This window comes from Macrotis lagotis, chromosome 8 (assembly GCF_037893015.1).
Source record: "Macrotis lagotis isolate mMagLag1 chromosome 8, bilby.v1.9.chrom.fasta, whole genome shotgun sequence".
Lineage (NCBI taxonomy): Eukaryota > Metazoa > Chordata > Mammalia > Peramelemorphia > Peramelidae > Macrotis > Macrotis lagotis.
In genome coordinates, this window is record NC_133665.1 from 195,447,766 (window position 1) to 195,470,126 (window position 22,361).

General features: G+C 42.8%; 1 protein-coding gene across 12 annotated transcripts in view; it reads right to left on the bottom strand.

Annotated features, from left to right (window-relative positions):
• ARPP21 (cAMP regulated phosphoprotein 21) overlaps positions 1-22,361 on the bottom strand; it is a 100,240-nt gene that overhangs the window by 15,759 nt on the left and 62,120 nt on the right. For 6 of the 12 annotated variants that reach the window (XM_074199323.1, XM_074199320.1, XM_074199318.1 and 3 more), the window contains one exon: positions 18,647-18,776. In XM_074199323.1, the coding sequence (XP_074055424.1) occupies positions 18,647-18,776 (130 nt within the window). Of the gene's footprint in view, positions 1-18,646; positions 18,780-22,361 lie in introns of all 12 variants that reach the window. The other 6 variants (XM_074199326.1, XM_074199321.1, XM_074199319.1 and 3 more) reach the window with 1 other exon arrangement.

Here is a 22,361-nt window from a genome sequence, read left to right on the forward strand (position 1 = left end):
AACAAACTCTTCACCTGTCTTCTTTATGTTTTAAAATCTTCCTCCTGGCACACTGGGGTCCCCAGCCCCCAAAGGTACTATTGGCTTAGTTTAATGAACTACATCAAATCCTTCGTGAAGCTTCTCACCCTCCACAGTAGACAGTCATGATGCTTCCCATGAGCCTGGCAGTGTGAGATGACCGAGGACCTGGATTAGAAAGGTTTCTGCTCTCTCCTCCTGTCTCTCTTCCAGGAGATGGTGTTGGCTATCTTCCTGTTTAGTGTCAACTTCCTATGTCTTCTTATATTACTTATGATGAGAATATAACTCATAAAATGATTCAAGGCCTCCATGTTGTAAGAAGTCCACAGTTTGAGAAGGCTTTCACATGTCAAGTCCCAAGAGTTAAATCAACACTTGCAGTTGCTAACAACCAAGAAGTCCCCTCTCTCTCTGTGCCTCTTTTCCAGCCACAGGCTGAAGAACTGGAAGGATTCTATCCAGGGCTGGCTGACAACTGTTTGCAATTTTCCTTTTCTTTATTGGGTGTTTGTAATATAGCACTATTCAGATGTGAATTAAGACATGGTCACAAGTCTGGGGTTTTAGAGACTATGTGTGGAAAACAAACTGTTAAATCTCGTCTTGCTAGAAACATTATAAGTGTGGGTACAATGATGAGACAAATACTAAACCTGTCAAACACCAGGGCTATGCTAGTGTGTTTAAATAGGGCCATTACCAGGTTGGCTGCAGGGCAACAGATTCTCATCTCCAACCCACAGGCATAATGACAAGGATTCAATGGTCTGGGACCTGCATTAGAAGAAGGAAGCTCTTACTGGGGAGATCAGGTGATGACCATCTGTGGGTTGTCATGATCAAAGAAAGACCATCAGCAACTACTTTCTTGTGAATAACTTGTCAATTTATCTAGGCTTGCTCTTATATGGACTGTATCATCTGGTGCTTGAATTTTCCATCTATATCAAGCATATTTCTGCCTGTTTCTGTCTTACTCGATTTTTTAAGCACCCTCACCTTGGTGACGGATGAGGACCTGTCAAAATCTGATCAGTGATGCTGACCTCAAAAATCACTCCCTATCCCTGACCATTTGTTGATCCATTGATGCTGGTGATAGGGGGGATATTAGTCTCTTCTCCAGACTCATTTTGAAGACATTTGAAGAGAGAAATCATGACATTACTCAAATGAGTCTATTGAACATAAGCTATCAATGAATCAGGACCAAAATCCCCCAGAAATGAGGAAAACCTGCATTCTGGAAGCCTTTACCAGCAGTTCTGACCAAGCAGCATGGTCTTGGGGAAGCTCAGAGACTGTCCCTTTTGGTCCTCTGGGATTAATCTTGGTGGTCCTGGAGAGATCCTGGGCAGGCACATGGATGCCCTGTGAGGCATGGTTTTAAGCTCAGAGGGAGTTATATCCATACTGATCATCTTTCAAAGGACTGAGGGACACTTCCTTCAGCTTATGATCCCCAGGACTTAGAACCCAGGTCTAAACACACAGCAAGTGCGTGAGAAATAGCCATTCCTTTGGGCATCTGAGAGAAGCACTCTATTTGGACCTCCACTTGGCAGGTGGCCTTCCTGAGCTATACTTCCCTTGCTCTCTAGCCTGATGCAAACCCACCCCTCTTCCTTGACTAGGCTGGTTCCTGAACAATAGACATTCAGTTTGCTGCTATATTCACCATTCAAATCTTCAGTCTTTGGTGACACCTGGTATTCTATGAGCAGAGCCTTTAAGATCCCAGTCTCAGTTCCTTGCCACATTTAGGTCTCAGAGGACTGCTTTGGGGGGGCACTCAGTGAATTACAGGGAGCTGGGATGAATCCCAGAAATAAGAGATACCTTTCCTGCAAAACAGAGACAACGTTGCTATGATAAATACTGAATCTACCAGGGTCTATATCATGCACCATAATGTGCAAACAAGATGCTTTCCAGTGGCCTGGGGTGCTAAGAATCACCAAAGTCATCTTGGCCAAAGTCATCAGTGGCCTCTTTCCTAGGAAGGAGCCAGTGATTAAGGTAAATAGAATAAAAATGGCAATGGCAAGTGTCTCACCTTGTCCAATCTGAACTCACTGTACCTTAGAGGAGGACTCAGAATACCAATTACTGTGGGTTCTAAACAGAAAGCTTATTCTGTTCCTGAACAATGGGAGCCCAGAACCCTTTGGTCTGGCCAACAGCAGCTGCCTGGCAATAGAGAGGAGTCAGCTAAAGAGAGGGGCTTCTGTCAGGGAAGGGAAACTCACTGTCCCTCTTTGGAAATAATGAGTGTGAAGGAGAAAAGTTAGAGGGATGTGGTAGAGACTGAGACAAAGGGCTAGGACACAGAACATTATTTGTCCAATTACCCCAACTTGCCTTGTTTATTGATCTCATTCATTCTGCTCAGAGTGAACTATTGTATCAATTAAAACGGGAAGTATTAAACAATGGGAGAAGGAATGGCAAGCTCATTCATAAATATCCACCTATTTCCTGGGCATCTCATTGCTAAGGAGATAAAGGATGGCTCTATGGGGCAAGGCAAACAAGGGGGAGCCCCAATGATTTCCTAGGGAGGCGCTACTCCATCTGAAAGGAGCAAACCATTCGGAGTCTCCTAATTTCATTGCAGGCAATGAGCTATGATGCATTACAATTTACACAAATCCCCATCTTGGAAAGGCTCTGGCTCTATAAAGACTAGCGATAACTTATGTTCTGGTGCATGATAAGCACATTGCATGACAGCTGTGATTTATCGAAGCAATTCAGACACCCTCGGAAAGTCTATTAGCCTCGCCTCTGCCCACAAAGGGCGTGTTCTCAGCGCAGAGGACGGGAGATGATAAATTACCCACCCGAAGCTGGTGAAGGCAATTGGCCCATCAGCTGCCCAAAGGCCCCAAATTACCACAATGATACACTTCTCCAGATAACCTTTCCTGTGCAGCAGCATCCAGGCCCCTCATGAGAGCCAATTAGCAGCAAAGCGGATGGCAACAGTGGGGAGGGGCTGCCACCAACAGGTCCCTCCTTGTGTTGCTCAGGGGTTGTTCCTGCCAGGCTATTCTGCCAGGATGCCTGGACGCTGCAAATATTTGCTTACTGGCCGAGATAGATAAAGTGTTTGTGAATGGGATGGTCAGGGGCCTCTGACTATGTTTAACAGTGCCAGTCAGGTCCACAGTATCAGTGAAGACAAAAATCTGGATGAGGGAGATGGGGCAAGGGCTCTCTTTGAGGAAAATCTAGCCTCATTTTGGGTAAAAAAATCCAGTTTGATGCAACTCATTATCAATTGTCCCAAGAGGGTTTATAGATTTTCATTGTTTTTGTTCCTCCCTGGTTCCCACCCAGGCCCACATCTGAACAAAGGGTTTTGGGGATTTGGTGTATGCTGGGGAGCAATTTTTCATGGGGCCCTGTGAGGCCAAGGTCATGGACTTACTTTTGCCATCTCTTAAATGAACTTTCTATGACCCCTCAGCCATAGACATACATGGGTCAGCACATGACATGTCTCTCCTCCTGGTTTGGTCAATGACAGGGGTCAGACTTTGGCAATCACAGATGGAACACACTTTACTTGGGGGGGGAAGCTTTTGTTTTGTTTCGATTATCTTTCCTAAAGAAAAAAAAATCTCCAAGATGTTTAGGTACCCTAACCTGTGAGAGGCAATACAGATAGTAGAGTATGGGGTTTGGAATTAGGATGACTCCTGCCTCAGACACTTCCCTAAATCTGAAAGTTTTAATAGGCCTTGGTGGCCTCTTAATCCAGATCTGGCTAAGAATCCTCTTTCCAATATCTTTACCAGGTGATCATGGTGAGGCCCTCCAGTGGAAGGAAGCTCAGTCCTTCTCATAGTGGCCCTTGCTGTTTTGGGTGGTCCTACATTAGGACTTTCTCCTGCCTTCTTACCTTATTGTTTCCATCTGTCTGTTTCTCTTCTGTCATTTTGTCTCTCTCATGACTCTACCTCTCTCCTGCTCCTGCTCCTCTTCCTCCTCCTCCTCCTCCTCCTCCTCCTCCTCCTCCTCCTCCTTCTTCTTCTTCTTCTCTCTCTCTCTCTCTCTCTCTCCCCCCAGCCTCTCTTACTCCCCTTAGTTGAACCCTTCAGACCAAGCAGATTAAGATCATTAATTCTTCCATATGACCACCTTTCCACTCCAGAAGGTAGTTTCCCACTCCCTAAAGTCTTCTCTTTCCAGCTTAGTAATGTTCTTCCCAAAATATGGCATTCAGGACTCAAATCTAGTACTCCAGATATGGTAGGAATACAGCACACAAAGAGGTATAGTTTGGATGTCCTTGTTCCTGGAAACTCAATCTGAGATCACATAACGCAAGAACTTCTAAGATTATGGATTCAGATGAATCAGACTTGATCTAATTGGGTGAAATTTTCCTTCCTACCCCCTCCTGAAGTTATTGGAGAAACACCTCTTACTAGACTCTATGGAAAATTCAGTTAAGGCTTCCCCAAATGCTGGTGACATGACCCCCAGTTGTTCCTGGGAGAATAATAGTCAATCACTCTAGGTCCTAAGTATAGTGACAGCCAGGATCCCCTTTATTCTCTTTCTAGGAAAATGAAAAAGATGCAAAGAGCTCCTAGGGGCCCACATATACCACATATACACAGAAGACACACCATCACATTCCGGCAGACCCCCTTTTTCATGCTGGTAACTAAGAGATGCTGTTGTTACAGCACCCTGACAGTCCAGGAAAATCCCTTTCTCCTAGAGGATCCTTATACACAGCATCTCCCTTTATGACCCTATAATTTAGACTTTCTTGACAAGTAAATGTCAGGAGATAATAAACAAGAAATCTCTCTATGAGTCAAGTAACTGGTTGACTGTGATGACCAGGGACATTGGAAGGAACTGTCCCTTGCACTGACATCCTTCTCAGAGGGCAGGCAGTACCTGAAAGAAAGTCAGGTTGGGTACCTACAATAGAAACTTCCTAACTCTCAAGGACTGAGAAAGTGAAGCTTATTTTTTTGAACCCAAGTGCAGGACTTTGCATTTATCTTCATTAAATACCATGGTATTAAGCAATGCTATCTAGTCAGTCAACATCTTTTTGGCTTCCTGGTATGTTAGCTACCCACCCCTCATTTTCATAGTCTCTGATAGTCTCTGGGTGTAACAATCATGCAATCTCTGCCTTTATCCTTTTTCTTTCAATAAACCATGCCAGGCTCTGTTGATAGCATGAACAATTTTGGGAGATAAATGAAACTGTCTATGGAATTTTCTTTCAATAACTTTTCTTCTGTTCACAATGATCTGGTCATCCAGGGATCAGATAGCCTTGAAAAAGAGTGGAAGGGACCACTCATTCATGGGTGGTGCAACAGAAAATGGTACTATAGCCTCAAGCCTTGAATATGGATGTGATTCACTGGGATAATGATGTATGAAAAATCTGGAGAACAACAGAAACCTTTCCTGACACAAGTCAAAGATGATTGCTTCATGGAACAAAACTTCATTTCTGGCTTCATTTCTGATCAGAGAGAATGAAAGACCATTATTAAGGGAGAAAAGGTTGTGGAAGAAGAGGTAGAAAGCATTTGGTTAGCAGAGCAGAATCCACAGTGTTGATACCTAGGGATCTGTGTAGCAAATACACTGTCCTTATTCACCTTTGGGGGAGATAAACAATCATCAGGGTTGGTCACATGGGGAAACTCTATGAGCACACGATCTCCATCTTCATCATCTTGACCATTACCCCAACTTCTCACCCTGGTTTGTGCCCACCAGAACATAACATGTGGGCTGTTGTATCTCTGTCCACCCAGTTTGACCACTGCAACCCTGCTTCTCATCCTGGCTCGTACCTCAGTACTTTCTGGTTGATGGATAGTTCCCTGCATCTATTCTGCTGTCACTTGGTACTGCTTTGCATGAAAAATGGTTCACGATGCTTCTCTATTGGATATTCTCCTCTGTCAACTTGGCTGCCACTTTGGGCAGTCCCTCTGTCACCCAGGCCCTTGTGCTTGGGGCCTTTTGTCTTTCCTTCCCTTCTCTCTTCGTGGCTAGTTCAGCTGTGGATACCTCTGACTCTTCTCCCAGAGCAGTTCATATTTATTGTTTCTTCTGTGTGTGAATGATCAATATTGATCTTGGAATAGTTAAGTCTCAATTCTTCTGGAATGATTTGATGCAGGTGAATTCAAAATTATGAAGTTTAGGAATACTTAAGTCTATGGGAGCCTCCATGTGAGAACAACAGAAGACAAATGAAGTCCTGGGAAATCTTAGGGGTTATTTGATGGAGGGCATTAGCTGGTCAATAAGTCTTCTCAAAGACAATGATAGCTTGAATGTCAAAGCATCAGTCATTTTTGAAAGACCAAACAAAGAAAGATAGAAATAGAAAGAGGTGGAGGCAGAAGCAGAGATAGAGACAGAAATAAAAGACACATAGCTACAGTCAAACAGGAAAACTGAGATTGATTTAATCAGCTGAGCAATAGGTTCTTGGAGATTCATCTTTTAGATGTTTTCAGAAGAGGGAGTGATAAAAAAAAGGAAATAGATAAAAATAAAAGGGAGAGGAATTTAAAAAAGAGTAACAAAATTACCCCAACTCAAAGACAACACTTAAAAATAAAATGATAGGACTGAAGTAAACCTCCCCCCCCATCTTTTGTCCTTCCTCTCCTCCTTTCTGAGATTGGGGTCCACTTGTAGATGGTTATTTGTTCTAAATTGTTATGTGATCCCCTTAAAGTACTTCCAACACCTCCTTTTCTTCATTTCCTCTATTTACTTTCTCTAAAAACCAACCAAACGAACAAGGGCATCTGGCTTCTTTTTCCTCCAGGCATCTCTTGCTAGCTTTGCTTGGTCTATCCCTGGCTTGTCCCTTCCCCTCCTCCCTGCACAAATCTAGGTCTCAGTGGGCCTCTCCATCTCCATTTAGAATACTCTAAATTAATCCTGGCCATAGCTGAAGGTAGCCATGGCGACCCTAAGTGCCCTAGTCCAATCTTTCAGAAATGCTTGTCATGAGTTGCTTAAGCCCACACCCCTGCCTCCATGATTTCTGGCTCATGCAGAGATTAGGCAACTATTTGCTTGGTCTGATGGAGTGGAAATTCCTTTGGAGAAATGGTTTAGACAAAGGGACACTGATACCCTTTTCACCTCTTAAATTTTATGACCCTATGAAGGAACTCCCACCTTTAGAAAGAAAAAGAAAGTCATCCAGAAAGAATAAGGCCTCCAGCATTTCCTGTTGACCATGGTTCCTGCCAAAGAGTCCTGATTTCTGAGAGGAGAAGGGGAAGGGGGAAGAGGAAGATAAGGATGATGGAAAGGGAGGGGAGAGGAGGAGAATGCGAAGATTCTGCCTTAACCTTCATTCTTTGCCCCATAAAATCATTTTTGAGAGGAGGGATGGTTTTATTGCTTTTCTTTTGTCTTAAAAGACTGGAGTCAAAGGTTCTTTGACCATCCTCCTCTCTGGGGAAAAGTTTGTACTAAAGTCACCAGTGGCATGAGCAAAAGTGAAATCCCACCTGCTGCTTCATTATGTCCTGGGATTCTTCTGAAAATACTTTTTGAGCATCATGGAAGGGAGCCGTCCTAGGTCCTGGGCTGCCAATAACTGCTTGTGTGATCTATAGCAAGTCCCCTGATTTTGTCTCTGTGTTGTGTGGGAGCTAGTTAGGTCCTTATAATCCCCATGTCCTTTTGTGGGTGGTGATCCCTGCCCTGGGCTTGTAGGTCAGGCTGGTGGCATCTGTAACTCTATCTTGACACAGTCTTCCTGCATCATGAAAGTTGTAGAGTTCACAGGGGGAAGAGACAGGGAACAAATATTTCCTTGGGGGCTGCTCTACATTCCTGTTACCTGGGAAACTGCCTCCTTGGCACCGACACATTCACTGAGATGCCAGCTCCCCCAGGGCTGCACTGGTCCCAGCTGTGCCTAGAGGAGGAGGCATCCCTGTATCTCATGGGGTATGGGCAGGAGCAGGAGGGAAAAATTAGGTGATGCCAAAGAAGGAGAAAGCTTAAAAACAATGCTTTCACAAGGTTTGACCCTGATGCCAGTTGAGCCCTCTCTGATGGATGGTACCAACAATAGCCAGAGACCTGACTGCCCTATGTGAATGGCCTGGTCACTCTGGTCAGCTAGCCCCTAGGTCTCCTCTCTGGGCACTTCATTCTTGTCAATAAGAGCATTGGTCCTTCTCCTGTCATGAGTCCCTTCTTGCAGTGATGGGAAAGCCCAGACTTTGCTTTGGAAAGGGAAGGGCAGGGGCATCAGTCTCGCTGCTGTGCTGGCTGTATTTAAGCCTTCCAAGGGGAGCTTTGATAAAGACCTGATCATTAATGGGGCAGGAATGATTCCTTAATATAATAAGCAATGTAATCCTAGACAGCTAGTCCAGGTCAGAGCTGACCCTGGAAGAAGAGGGAGTGCTCTGTTGATGGCAGCTCTGGGAAGTCTGTTATTTCTCAAACTTCCCAGTTCTATATTTTCTCTCTAGTCTCAGGGTGGGGTCCCAAGGACATTGGTTCTCTGGTGCATGAGTCCATGAGTGTGTGTCTAATCTAAACCATGGAGGATGGGAGCCCATGGGGAAGACCTTGAGGGACAAGGAGTGGAATAGGAATTATGCATGTGGTCCCTTGAGATCAAGAAAGCATGGCAAGTTACAGTGCAAAGTGAAATAGAAAATCTCTATTGGAAAAGGAGTGTATGAGAACATAGAAGCTGGGGAGAGGGAGGAGCAAGGGGTTCAAAATTCATCACTATCTCTTCCCCTTCATTCAAACAGTTGGTACAACAGTGATTTCATCTCTTATTTTTCTCTCTTCCCAAAGTGCCTTCCTCATAGACATATGCTGCCCCTTTCTTTCTCATAAGTCCCTGCTTCTCTTTTATTTCTCTGACATTTTGGATATATTTTTTTGAAAAGTTTTGCAAGGAAACAAGACATAAAACGTTCACAAGAGTTTTTGTGATGCAGAGAAGTTTTTCAGGTGATTTTCTAATTGGAATCATAGATTTTGTCCTGGAGGGATAAGAGAGGTCATGAATCCGCTCACATCTCTTCCTGGGGGAGAGAATGACTTGCCCAAGGACAAGCAGCTTGTATATAGCTGTGTGATGATTCAACCTCAGGCTCCTTGAGTCATTTCTAGTCCCATTACCTGCCCCCCAACCCTATCGCTCTCTCCTCTTCTCAGAACTAGGTCGCCCCTAGACTAGAAAGAAGGAGAACTTGCTCCAGACTTCCAAGGCTGCGAATTGTGTGTCTCAGTTGCATTTGCTTCCTGGGTGGGGGAGAGTTTTGAGATTTGGCTCTACTTCCCTGCATTGGTACTAGACACCCTGGAGTGGTCACCTGGGGATCAGGAGGTACAATGGCTAAGGCTGCCCTGAATATTGCCTTCCCTGCCACCTCTGCTGAAGACTCTTTTGAGGATGATCCACCAAGTGACTGGGAAAAATAGGTGAGGGAAGGGGTCAGTTTTATAGACAAAGCAGAAACCCCAAAGATTCCAGAGACTGAAGCAAGTGATTGATATAAGGAAGATGATAAAGGCAATAAATTAAATTAAGAAGTAGTTAGTTGGAGGGTGACCAAGCAGGTAGAAGAAAAAGAGGTTGGCAAAGGAATATAGAAAGGAGAGAGAGAGAGAGAGAGAGAGAGAGAGAGAGAGAGAGAGAGAGAGAGAGACACAGAGAGAGAGAGAGAGAGAGAGAGAGAGAGAGAGAGAGAGAGAGAGAGATTCAGACAGACAAAGACAGAGTATTCTTTCTCCATAGTCAAAGCATCTAAACAAACAAATGTGGGGCCTTCGACAAGACCCCCTTTTGCGTGTTTTCTTCTCGAGGGTCTTCACATTGATGCCACTTTCCAGACATCTCCTAAGATAGAGGCACTATTGAGGCCAGGCCCAACTTCCTAAATGGCTGAGAACCACAATGGTGGTGGCAGCAGTCATGAATAGTAAACAGGAGCATATTCCAGACACACTGATCTTTTGTCCTAGGAGTCTGGAACCCAGTAGATTCTTTGCCTTTGATGACTAAATTTGAATTAATCAACGACCCTAGACTCTTGGGACAAGGGAGCTGGCTGCCTGTGTGGGCCTGGCATCTGCTGGGCAGGGATGTGTTGATCTAGAAATAACTTCCCCTGTTGCTGCAGCTAATAATGCCAATTGCACTTTAAAGCCTTGCATAACATTCCTCATTGCTTGGTTCCTGTTTTTGCAAATGGAATAATTAGAATCCAAGTGAAAAGTAAGCTCAAACATTTCCATAGAAACCCTCTCCTACTGCAGGGTAGCAAGCAAACCACCCCAGCCCTGTGTCACTCACTGCTGCCACCAGAAAATGCCAAATGCAGACTTTCTGAGACTTTCAACGACCTCATTCCTTTATCGAGTATATAGTCTAGATCCCCTAAAAATGTCCTTCTTCTCCATGGTTCTTTGATCCCTCTCCCTCCAAAACTACCTTTAGAAAAGCTGTCTAGGTACAAAGTTTTTCATTTTTTAAAAAATAAAAACAAGTGGCTGAGTGTAATGTTAAGCATGAAAAGCACAGCTAGAATCAGATGAGCCTGTGGTTTGCCAAATCTGACTCATCAAAAGGTAAAAGAGAGAAACCTGGGTAATAAGAGCCATCACCCTGGGGAGCTAACCTCAGCCCCAAACTTGCTCCATGTTCATCACCTTCTATATTCAAGGCCTGTCTCCACTGTCTTATAACTATACTGGTCAAACTCTTTCCCTCAGTAATCTGACCCTAAAATAACAGAACAGTTTAGGATAGGGTGGGGTTGAAAAATGCAAGGGATTTACTAATTTCCTAAACAAACAAATTAGCAGAAAAGCATTTCTGTAGAATTATATACATTCATACACACACCCACACACATTATCTAATTTCATCCTCATCCCAAGCCTGTCATGGAAGTGCTATAATTACCTCTAGTTTTGCAAAATGAGCAAACTGAGTCAGACAGAGGTTAAGTGACTCAGGGGTCATACAGCTATGAGATACTGGAAGCAAGCTCCAATGCCAGGCTTCAAACCAAGCATGTCCAATATGGGGTCAGGCTATTCCCCTTCAGACTGCACTGCCACCACGCCCTTGAAGCTAAGCTAAAAATCAGGACCTTCATAGTCTTGAAGTCTTGAGCAAACCAATTAGTGACTGCATTAAGAAGTCCTAGGACCCCTCCTCTACTTGAAATCAGGAGATGTGTTATTCCTCCAAAGTCCCTCAGATGCTTCCAATGGGTTATCATCCTCTCTCTGCAGGACACATAGACAGACATAATGACCAATCTATGAGGCATGACTCCTATTGGGAAAGCCACTCCATGTACCAGGAAGGGTGATAAGAGAGAGCTTCTGTCCCTGGGACTGATGGTGGTAGGATGAATCACAACAGAGGGTGCTTCAATGGAGACCAGATTCCTTCTGTCCCTTATTTCTCCTAGTACACATAGTGAGCAGTTCTCTCCAGCTCAGCCACCAGTTCTCTTAGGCTTAGACTCTGCTTACCCTTATCATGGGCAGTAAAGACCCTCCCAGAAGCCTCTGATCAAGCATGTCACTTAACATATCTTTCCTCTCCCATAGAGTCCCAGGGTGCATGCCCAACTCTATGGGAAGGCCCTCTGATACAAATGAAGAGATGACCCTAATAGAGTAGATTTGTTCTCTGCTCAGCAGCTCAAGAAATGTGCCTTAGCAAACAAGACTGATATGGTTCCCACTCACCTCACAGGCTGCTTCTTATATATTTCCATTTCTGATAATCCAGTTTAACCCTAAAGTACCAGTTCAAAGGCCTCTCCTTCTAGGAAACCTCCTTTGAATTATTGAGGAGAAAATGAGCCTTCTCTCCTCCCCTAAGTTCTTAGAGCACTTGGTCTCCAATGGTTATTGTTCCAAGCCTGCCTGGGATGTGCTTACTTTTGTATGTCCTTATCTCCCTACTAGATCAGAAGTTGTTTGAAGACAAGACAAATGCCTCTATAGCTCTTTATCCCTCAAAAGAGCCAGGAATGGTGTGATAGATACATATGGAAGATGTGCAGTAAAGGTTGATGAGTTGACCTGAATTCAATTTCAAGGCCCCTTGGGGTCCCTGCAGCCTCCATTCTCTGGTCCTCTCAAAGCCTAGAGCAGATAATCCCTCAGAGAGACACCAGGGGCACAAGCCCCTTCAGGTCAGTATGCTAATCAGGTCTTGGCATTAATTGAGTCTCCGAGTGTTTTCCTACTTCAGAAGCTATATTGTCCAGCTCATAGATAACCAGAACTCTAACGTAGGCAATGTGTTTCTACTTATTAAATGGCTTCCATTTGAAAACTTCTCTTGAATTCTTAGGATTATCATGACAGCTCTTCCTGTTGAGATGGTTTAAGTTGTTAAGATGTTGTTTCTGAATTCAAGCTTTGATTTGTCTCTGCCACTTTTCTCCAGTGCTCCTCAATCTGGGGCCAAGGAGGGTAACAATGATCATTCTTTGATGGAACAGTCATACATATATCGCAGGTCCCTATTTTGTATTTTCCTGGCTTCTTTTCCCCTCTATTAACCATTTTCATCTTTTTTATCAGATCATTTTGTGGCAGAATCACAAGACCCTTCCTCATCCTGGTTGCAGCCTTCTGGACATGCAGATAGTCAAAATGTCTATTTTATAAAAACTAAATTCAGTGATCCTGCAGAGATTTAACCCAGAGAGGGAATAGCTGAACTCTGCCCAGCTGATGCTTGGCCATTCACCCTGTCTTGATCTGATCTGAATCCATTTTGTGATAATGAGGTTGAATTCTTTTTAATTTTGTGAAAATCAGAATCTTTGACCTTGCTCTCTTCCTCTTCCATTCAATGATTTCTTTCAGAACTCACTGGCAATAGCTCAATAACCAAAGCCATGCTTTCCTTCTGTTCCTGAGGTTATCCCAAAATGGCTTAAATCCATCAGGAAAACGAAGAGATTTCTCACTATCTCCTCACTTTTTAATTGGCAATAAATTCCCTATTAGCCATTTCTACCCCATAATTTGCTGGTCAGAGATTTTGGCAGAAAGCATAGAAGGAAAATAAAGACTGTCTCCCCTCTCTTTCCATCTCCAGGGCTTAGCACAATGGCTGGCAAATACTAGGTGTTTAATTAATGCCTATTGACTGGCTGCAAATGTCCTTGTATCCACTAGAGTAGCATCAGCCCTTGCCACCTTTGATCCTCCTCTTTATTTGTGTAGTTTGAGCATACATACACACACACACACACACACACACATCCCTTTCTATCATCTCTCTAGCCAAATCTTCCTACTACTAAGTTGCTCATCACTTTCCTTAATAGCTTTCTTGCTATAGACTTTCTAGCCTCTGATGCTTTTGATTTGTTGGTGTTTTGCTGGTGTCTCCTGGATTATGTCCCCTGTAAATTTCTGAACACATCTGCTTCTTCCTACACCATAGGTTTTCCGTCTTTCCTATTTGGGTCCAGAAATACCAAACCTATGCCAAGATATGTCCTTTTTAAGCAGCTGTGCCCTTCTGCATGTGTCTTTCTCTTCTAAAACTACTGACTCAACTGAAAATGCTGTAGACAAAAACAACTCTGAACCTATAGTGTTCAGCTTTTTTCCCAAGGTTTCTTGAAGATTAGAAGAACTTTCCAGATTCCTCACAGTCATCTCATTCATGTCCATGAGAATCACCACAAGAAAGGAGTAGGCATCAGGCTGACCAAAGCTTGGGAGATGTTCCATCAGTCTCTGTAGCTACAGTATGGGACCACAGGTCTATCTAATGTTATTGTTATTCCAAACAATTGCTTGTTAGATATCCCAGGGCAGCAAATCACCACCTACTATCACCCATTTCTTTGTCACCTCTCATGAAATGGCCTTGCAGGGCAGCTAATCACTACATCCTGTCAATTCCAATCCCGGAGTTTATGTACATCTCTTGGATCTCTTCTCTTGTTTTCATTCTGACTTTCACAACTTTTGTTTGAGTCCTTATTTCTTAGATCATCCTACTGGCATCCTGCAATGTCTTGCTGACTTTAGCCTCTCCCTTCTTTAAGATAACCTTCCTCACTTCAGTGTCCTTCCTTTGGTTGTAGGATAATACATTTAGATGAGGAAGGACCCTAGATGCCATACGCCTCACTTGATAGGTGAGGAAAATGTCAAATTACTTGCCCAAGATCATAGTTTGTCCAAGGGCTGGGATGTTTCTTCGTGCTTTCAGCTCTAGAGAAACCCATTCTCCATCGACCCAGGCTGCTCTATACATGTCCATTGTAGCAGGAATGAAGACTGTCATTATTATTATTACAGTCTACGAGAGACACTGGCAACTCAGAGCTCCTAAAATAATGAAAAATCCCCAAGTACCAATTTGGTCCTTTCTAGTAGCTATTGGAAACCAAAGCTCAGGATTAAGTGCACAGGATGAGAAGCATGAGGAAATGGTGGATGACAGGAAATATTATCATCAATGAAGTCATCAGTCTTCCAAAATAGCAGTGTGATGATAGGTTCAAATAATTTAAGTAAAGATTAGTTCTAAATTTTAATAATAATAACAATTTAAAAAAATTCAATTAAAAGTGAGTCAAACATGAAGCCTGAATTAGCATAAGCGCTTCCAAGCATTGTTTATTGCAGCTTGGAGACGGGGGAGGAGAAAAGTGGGTTTGAGTGTGTTAAATGAGCTCAAATAAGTGCAGCCAAAATGGAATTGGAGTTTGGCAATAAGGGAAATTTTTAAGATTACCTTTTCATGGTTGTGACCTTAACTATGAGTCAAAACCTTCAATATATCCATGGAAAATGGAACATGTTGTATTCTACCCTCTCCCCCAAATAGGTTACTCAGAGATGCTGACAGATATACTTTGGTAAAGAAAAATAAAACATGAGAGGCATGGTGTAAATTTATCCCAAGTGACTGCTGATTATTTGAATAAGGTCTCATCTAGCTTAGCTCCAGCTTCCTTCCATTTTACTCTTATACCTGGAGAAGTCCATTATCCATTAAGGCTGTTAGTTTGACATTCGATTTGGACTATCAGCTTTTAAACATTAAGAAGAAATCAAACACACTTCAATACCATTACTTCCATGACCCTTAGAGCAAAACACTCGGGGCTGAATCAAGTTTCAGCCTCTCAAAGTCCATGGTTGGAACAATCCACATATTTCAAATACTGCATATCCACCAGAAACTGTTCCCAACACTAGCTGACCCTTGCCTCCTCCCCCCACCCTCCACTGTGCGTCTGACTGGCCAAACCACCCCAACAACGTCACCTCATCAATCTATAGACTTGCTCAGGTTTCCCATATATGAAAAATAATCAATTGAGACTTCAAGTTACAATAACTACTTTTCTCCTCTTGAGATTAACCAGACTCTGGACTCTTCTGGAAGGTGATTAAATCCTAGAAAATCTTCAGCTAGCTACTCTACTCATGTCTGACAAAAGGAAGTAGAGTAGTCAGGTAGGTAGAGGCTACTGTCCTCATCACATTAACTTTCATTCTGGGCCAAATTCATTTACATGCCACACATAAGAGTATCTTGGGAATTTTTCCCCACAAGGGGATTGTGTGAAACAGGACTATGACACATATTTTCCTCATATTAGAGGTCCTGGTTTTCTACAGATCCAGTTCAAGTTTCACCTCTTATGGGAAGCCTTTCCTGAGTTTCCAGCTACTAAATCTACTCACCAATTTCTTTGTATTTTGTTTGCATCGTGTTCCTGACATCAGAAACTGGCTCAATTTTGTCTTTGTCCTTTTTATCCCAGAGGTCAGCATATAGCCTGGCATATTGCAAGAACTGATGAAATTTATTGATGGATTCACATTGATTCAGCAATAAATACATGAAATTAAATGTAAAAAGATGGTACCATTCTGACTTTTGTTCAATTGCTTCCTTAGCTGGGCATGGTGGCTTATAACCATGACTAGAGGTAGCAAATTGTCCTTGTCAGAAAGAGACATTCTGGCTACTACTCTCTATTAGAAAGGAAGCCAGCCAATTAGCAGATGATCCTGAAGGTTCCAGATAGTTATGTATACTCATCATATCAACTTTATTGCCACCTTCAAATCTTTGGAACTAGGTTTTTTCTTATCATTTGAATGGAACTCCTTTCTTGAGGATCAATTATATCAGACTGAATAGCCCTTTCTATGTCCTTATATTCATTTTCCTCTTTCTAACATTGATTGCTATTTGCTGCCACTATACTTTTGCAACTTTCTCCATTTTAATTCTCCAGGTCCCTCAGTTTCTTTATTCAGACTTGTCTATACACTTATTCTTTCTCCCTTGTGGTTAACTCTTTCTCCTCTCAAACTCTTACTGTATTCATCCTCCCAAAAGTTTATCTTACTTCCATCCATTGTCATCATTTCACCTCTCCCCAAATGGATTTTTCCAGACCTCTCATTTTCTCTCTCTTCTAGACTATTTCCAAATATCTTTGATAAAGCACCATGCAGAAGCTGATGAGAATCTCAATGTCAATACAAATCCAACTTTTCTATGAAACTTTTCCAGCAGTGGCCATTAACATTTTGCTAGAAGACTTTGAGTGAGAGGGAATTCACTACCCACAAAGACAACACATTCCATCTGCAGATAGCTTTAGTTGTTAGGAACATTTTTTTTTTCATTAAGTCAATTTTTTTTTTCTGAAATCAAATGTCTTTTTTTATTTTCCACCTAACCAGGGTCAAGAATACAATGTGCAATCTCTTTTTCATCTGTTAACTACTTGGCAGTCTCTTATTTGATCCTTACAAAGGGATGGATGAGCCATGTAATCTCATTAAGCCCATTTAACAGATAAAGGAAGTGAAACTGAGAAGTTTTGTGACTTGCTCATGGGCATGCAGCAAGACATAGTCTGATTCATGATTTGAACCCAACTCTTCATGACTCTTATAATAGTAAAATTACGGTAAAATTCCCCCTTCCCTTCTCCTTATCCACCCTCAAATTAAGTTTCATTTACTTCCCTGAATCTTCATTTTATTCCTGTCATGGAATATAAGAGCAAAGATGACTAGCTACTTCCTTTGTATCCCCAGTTCTGGACTATATGTCAGTCAATATGCTCATTGACTGGATGTCTGTCTGACCTCTAAGGACTTGCCTTACTCCCAGGTAGTCCTTGGCTCCTGGGACTGAATGAAAAAACATAATATCATATACTCTAAATGATTCCAAATTCTTTTGGATGACTTCTATCATCTGTGCTGAGTTCATAGATTTGGAGTTTGGTAGCAATAGGACACTCTGGGCATCTTTCACTGTTATCTCCTGGAGCTGATTTATGATCTCAAAGGGATAGCAGAAGCCTTCCCTTTGATAGCCATTAGAATCAAGGCCATGGCTATAGACATCTTTATTCTCTAGAGTGACAAGATGCCAGTGGCTTTCTGGGCTTCATGACATGTTCGTTGGGAGAAATAGCCTGCTTTAATGAATGGAATGATGGACTTGGAGTCAGGGCAGCCTGGGTTCAGAAAACATTCTAACCCAATAAACCAAGAAACTGTGTGAGCCCAGCCAGGTTTGCCTCACTGAGCCTTAGCTTTTTCATTTGAAGAATCATGACAATAATCCCTCTAGCACTTACCTCCCAGGGTTGTTGAGAGGCTCAGATGAAAATGTAGACTTGGAGTCCTTGGCAGGCTCCATGCTCTCTGGTCTTTTCATTGTTTTTGTGTACTGGGGTCATAGCAAAGGTGATCAGAGAAGAACATACATGGATAAATTGGGGTGGGGGCACAAATGCATGCTGTTGGCATTTTCTGATTACCAGAAGAATGCAGTAGGCAGAGACAAACAGCCCCATACTTCTGGTCTGCAGCGTCGCTCTGCTCTTTCTGTGGCAGCATTATAGTTCACCATCTTGCCCATGAGGTCAGCAGGAAAGAAGCCCAGGTCATTATCCACAGACTGGCATCCTCTGTTGTTTGGGTAAGGAAATCCATGGGGGAGGGCCACAGCAGGGAAAGAGACCGGTTCACTGTGAGACCTGCTACTCACTCTCTAACAGTGTAACGGCCCCCCTTCCCACTGCACACTTGCTCACCACAGGGGTCTGGTCCAGTTGGATCTTGGCTGGTTGGCTGGTTGACTGGGTGGAGAGCACATGGACTTCTGGGGTCATCTCATCAATGCTCACAAATGGTGCAGCTTTGGAAAAGGATGTCAGTTCCAGACAAAAGACAACATTTTCACCTGGATTTGGGTTACTTCTTGGATCACAGATAGACCTCTGTCTCTGAATCTGTCACTGTTTCACCTCAAAAGAGATGGAAGCTCTTCCCCAGAAAAAGTGCTGGGATCACTTTCGTTCGAGAGGATACAGAGTAGGGGATATGCTCATTGACTTAAACAGAGATGGGGGGGCCTCAGAAAGAGTAGATGATCCCAAGCTGTCCCTCATGCTGTTTTCTGAGACTAACAAACCCCTTGGTACAACTTCTCCAATGACCCACCAAAACACTGGTGTTCAAAGGCCACTTGGGAAATATTGGGACAAGGCCAGTATCAAAGGAAAGTAGGTGCAGATACCTGTTTGCTGGGCAGCAGGTGGTGGCATCTGGGGACTTCTCTGGGTGCTGTACTGGACGGAGCCCATGGACCGGTACTGCTGAGGTGATGAGGTAGGGAACTGACCAGATGGGTAATAGTACATTGGCATCTGCTGCAAGGGAGAAGGATGAGAAAATCACAAATCAGCATTAGTGTGCTTTGCTCTGAAGGGGGAACATCCCTACTCCCTTCCTCAGGGCACTTCAGTCTAAACTTCTAGATGGGAGGATCCCAGGCTGCTCTTTGACTGTTGCCTGACTGTTGCCTCTCTCCCTCTCAGCCCCAATCATACCATGTGCTGTCTATCCAGCATGTGGTACTACCAACACTAGGCCACAACAGCTCCTCATTATGGACAGCCTCATAATGGTAAACTCTTGGCTTTCTAACCCCTACAGTATGGCCTTCATACCCATGAGAAGGAGTATCCTGAGGCAGATGAATGAATGGCATCTCCCTGAAGACAGAATTTTCCTGTTTTGGTTTCTGACATCTGAGAGTACCATTTAGCCAAACTTAGTATTAGATTTGAACAATTAAAATAAGAATGTTCAGGTAAATCCAGGGGATCTCATAATCTAAAGAAATAGGTGAGAGTAAGTATAGTTGCAGTCACAAATATGGATGAAAGTAAGAGTGTAGATGCTGATATGGATAGAAGTATAGGTACAGGTGTAGATGTATGGATAAATGAAAGTGTAGATAGAATGTTATATTCTGTTGTGGGAGAGAATGTGCTTATAGAGAAGCACATGCAAAATAAATGAAATGGATTTGGGGAGGAGACTTTAGTAACTGAGAAATCGGGAAAAATTTCACTCAAAAGATGGAACTCAAGTTGAATCAGAAAGAAATCAGAGATTCACAGAAGTATGTGACTTAGGGTAGAAAAAGGTCCAAAATACTCTCAGACTTAGCATATAAATGACTTAGATTTAGCTCATAACAGCAGATATAGATAGAAATGCAGGTGTAGGTATGGATGGAAGTTCAGGTATAGATATCAATATCTTATTTTACTGGCTTATGGAGGTCAGAAGTGGGAATGATGATAAGGCCAAGATGCAGATTCTATCTTGATATTTAGATACACACACACACAAACACACACACACCCCTCTTTTCACTGCCAAGAAGCAGAATGTGCTGTTGGTCTCAGAAAGTGGTGGGTGCTCTCTTTGGAGATATTTAATGAGAAAGTACCTCAGCATGGACACTGTTCTAGAGGAGGTTTTGGCAATGCATAGATTTGACATCTTAGATTCTGTTACTTCAAGTCACAAAACTAGGGGCAGTATTTCAGAAGACTGGGTTCAAAGAAAGTAATTACGATAACCTCAAGACTGTAAGTTGCATCTTGCTTTGAGTTTCCTCCATATCCCATTTCTGTTGGGGAGTATATGGGTGAGGATAGGGGGTTGTTTGTTGGATGTGATGGTAATCAGTTTTTGGAATGTCATTATGATGCTCAGTTGGCAGCCATCTAGCCTCACCCACAAATAAACAAGAATATCCTCAACATAGCTAACCTTTGCTCAAAGCCCTTGAAACTGGGATAACTCATCACCTCTCATGGAAGCCCATTCTCCTTAGGGATAATGGTAACAGTAAGAAAGATTTTCCTGACTACAAGCCTAATTCTGCTTCTTTTAAGTTTTCCATCTACTTTTGCTTTCTGCACAAACAGCACAAACTAAGCATCTCCTTTCTATGTGAAGGTCTTTAAGCTACTCAAAGAGAGCCATCCTATACCCTCCCCCCTTTCTTAGCCTTTTATTTACCAGGATAAATATCCCAAATTCTTTCACCTGATGCCTCTTATGGCATCATCTCCAAATCCACCATGACCATTGCAAGTGCTCAGTTGGGGAAATTCTTTAGTTTAACAATGTCCTTTCTACCATGTGATGCCCAGAGCAGATAACAATATTCTAAAGATATTCTCGATAGGGCCAAGTCCCTTTCTTAATATTGTCTAAAATCACAGTAACTTTCTGCAGACCCATATCATACTGTGGATCCATAAAGGAGGTCCTTCCTCACCATTTTATAAACATGAACCTATAGGAAAAACTTGACATTTTTCCTGATTACATTTTAGCAACTCAAATTCTAGCCTGTCCAGGTGTTTTTGACTGCCCTCCCATGTGGCAGCTTTTGTAGCATCTTCACATTTGATCTATACCTTTATCCAAGGCATGGATAAATTGTTCAAAGTCAAACAGTTCCCTGGGGGTACTCCACTGGAGACTTCTTTCTTCAGGTCTGCCAATTTTCAAACTTTAAATACACTTAAGTGTCCTGTTACCATTACCTTCTTTTGTTTTATAAGGAGAGGCTGAAATATTTTGTCACCTGTATTTTTGAATAAATGTCTGCTAAGATACACCCCTCAGCCTTCTTATCCCAAGGATACAAGAGTTGATGACTTTGAAGGCTGTGTGACATGTGATCAAAAAGGGCAGCAGGCCATGTTTCCACATTAATTTATTACTGGCATAGAGTACTGAAAATCAATTGCTTGCTGAAGTAAATAAATTAGGTTCAACTGATGAGAAGTATCCCCCTTCAAAGGGGAGTGAGAGGACAGTCAAGCTGGGAGTCCAAAAGCACCCAAAAATTCAGGGTCCCATTTTACTCCAAACAAATGATGATCCTTTTAGAAAATTTGGTCAGTTTTGGCCTTAGCACCACTGTGATTATTGAGTGCTTCAGGTATCTCTGCCTTCCTCCTCCTCCATCAACCTCAGGCACTCCCATCCTGCACTTAGTGGGGAAGGAGATGATTCACAAGCAATGGACAGCTCTTTTTTTTATTGATATCACATCTCCTTCTCCTCTTTGGGGTAAAGACATGCATTTACATGTCCATAGAATCCTAGAACCTCATATCCAAAAGGGGAATTCTACTCTAATCCATTCCCAGTGCTCATGCAATCACCTTGAATACTTGGAGTGCTACCATTCAGTTATCCATTCCATTTTTTTGGATATTATTGGAATTATCCCAATCCTGGACCACATAGACATAGTGGAAATGGACTTTTTCATTTGTCTTCAGGACCACAAGTGCCAATGGGAGATAACTAAAGAGGTCAGTTTCTTAGCATCCTTGCCTGCTGCCCTCAGATTTTCTATAATACCCTTGGGATTCTACAGATGGTCCTCTCCCTAACCCCCTAACCACCATGTGTTTATGTCAATCCCTTTGTATGCTGTAGGATTGTGTAGCTTATAAATCCCAACAGAGATTGTCTTGTGGACTTCTCTCTCTCTCCTATTATTCCTCTCCTTGTATCAAATCCTTGCTGCCTCTCAAAGATTCATCACAACACAAGAGTTTTTGCAGTACATTTGCTTCTCCAGTACAATGACACTGAAACATCTTCTTCAAGCAGCGTCTTCTATTTTTTCCCCCTTGGGTGAAGTCCCCTGTTCTGTATTCTTCCACATTTTTGTTAAACAGTAGAACCAGTTCTGAACTGGTGGGGGGGGTGCTTTTCCTGAAGAGCAGTGGAATCCATTGCTATCTAAGTGCTGTCTCCAGGACTTTGGACACATGAGGTTGATGACTTGTGGATTGATGAAGCACCAGGACCCTGAGTTAGAGAACATGCCTTTCCACTGAGGATGAACTACTGTCAGGAGTACCCTCCATCTGAAGACAGCCACCAGTGTTTGTGGGCTTCCTCAG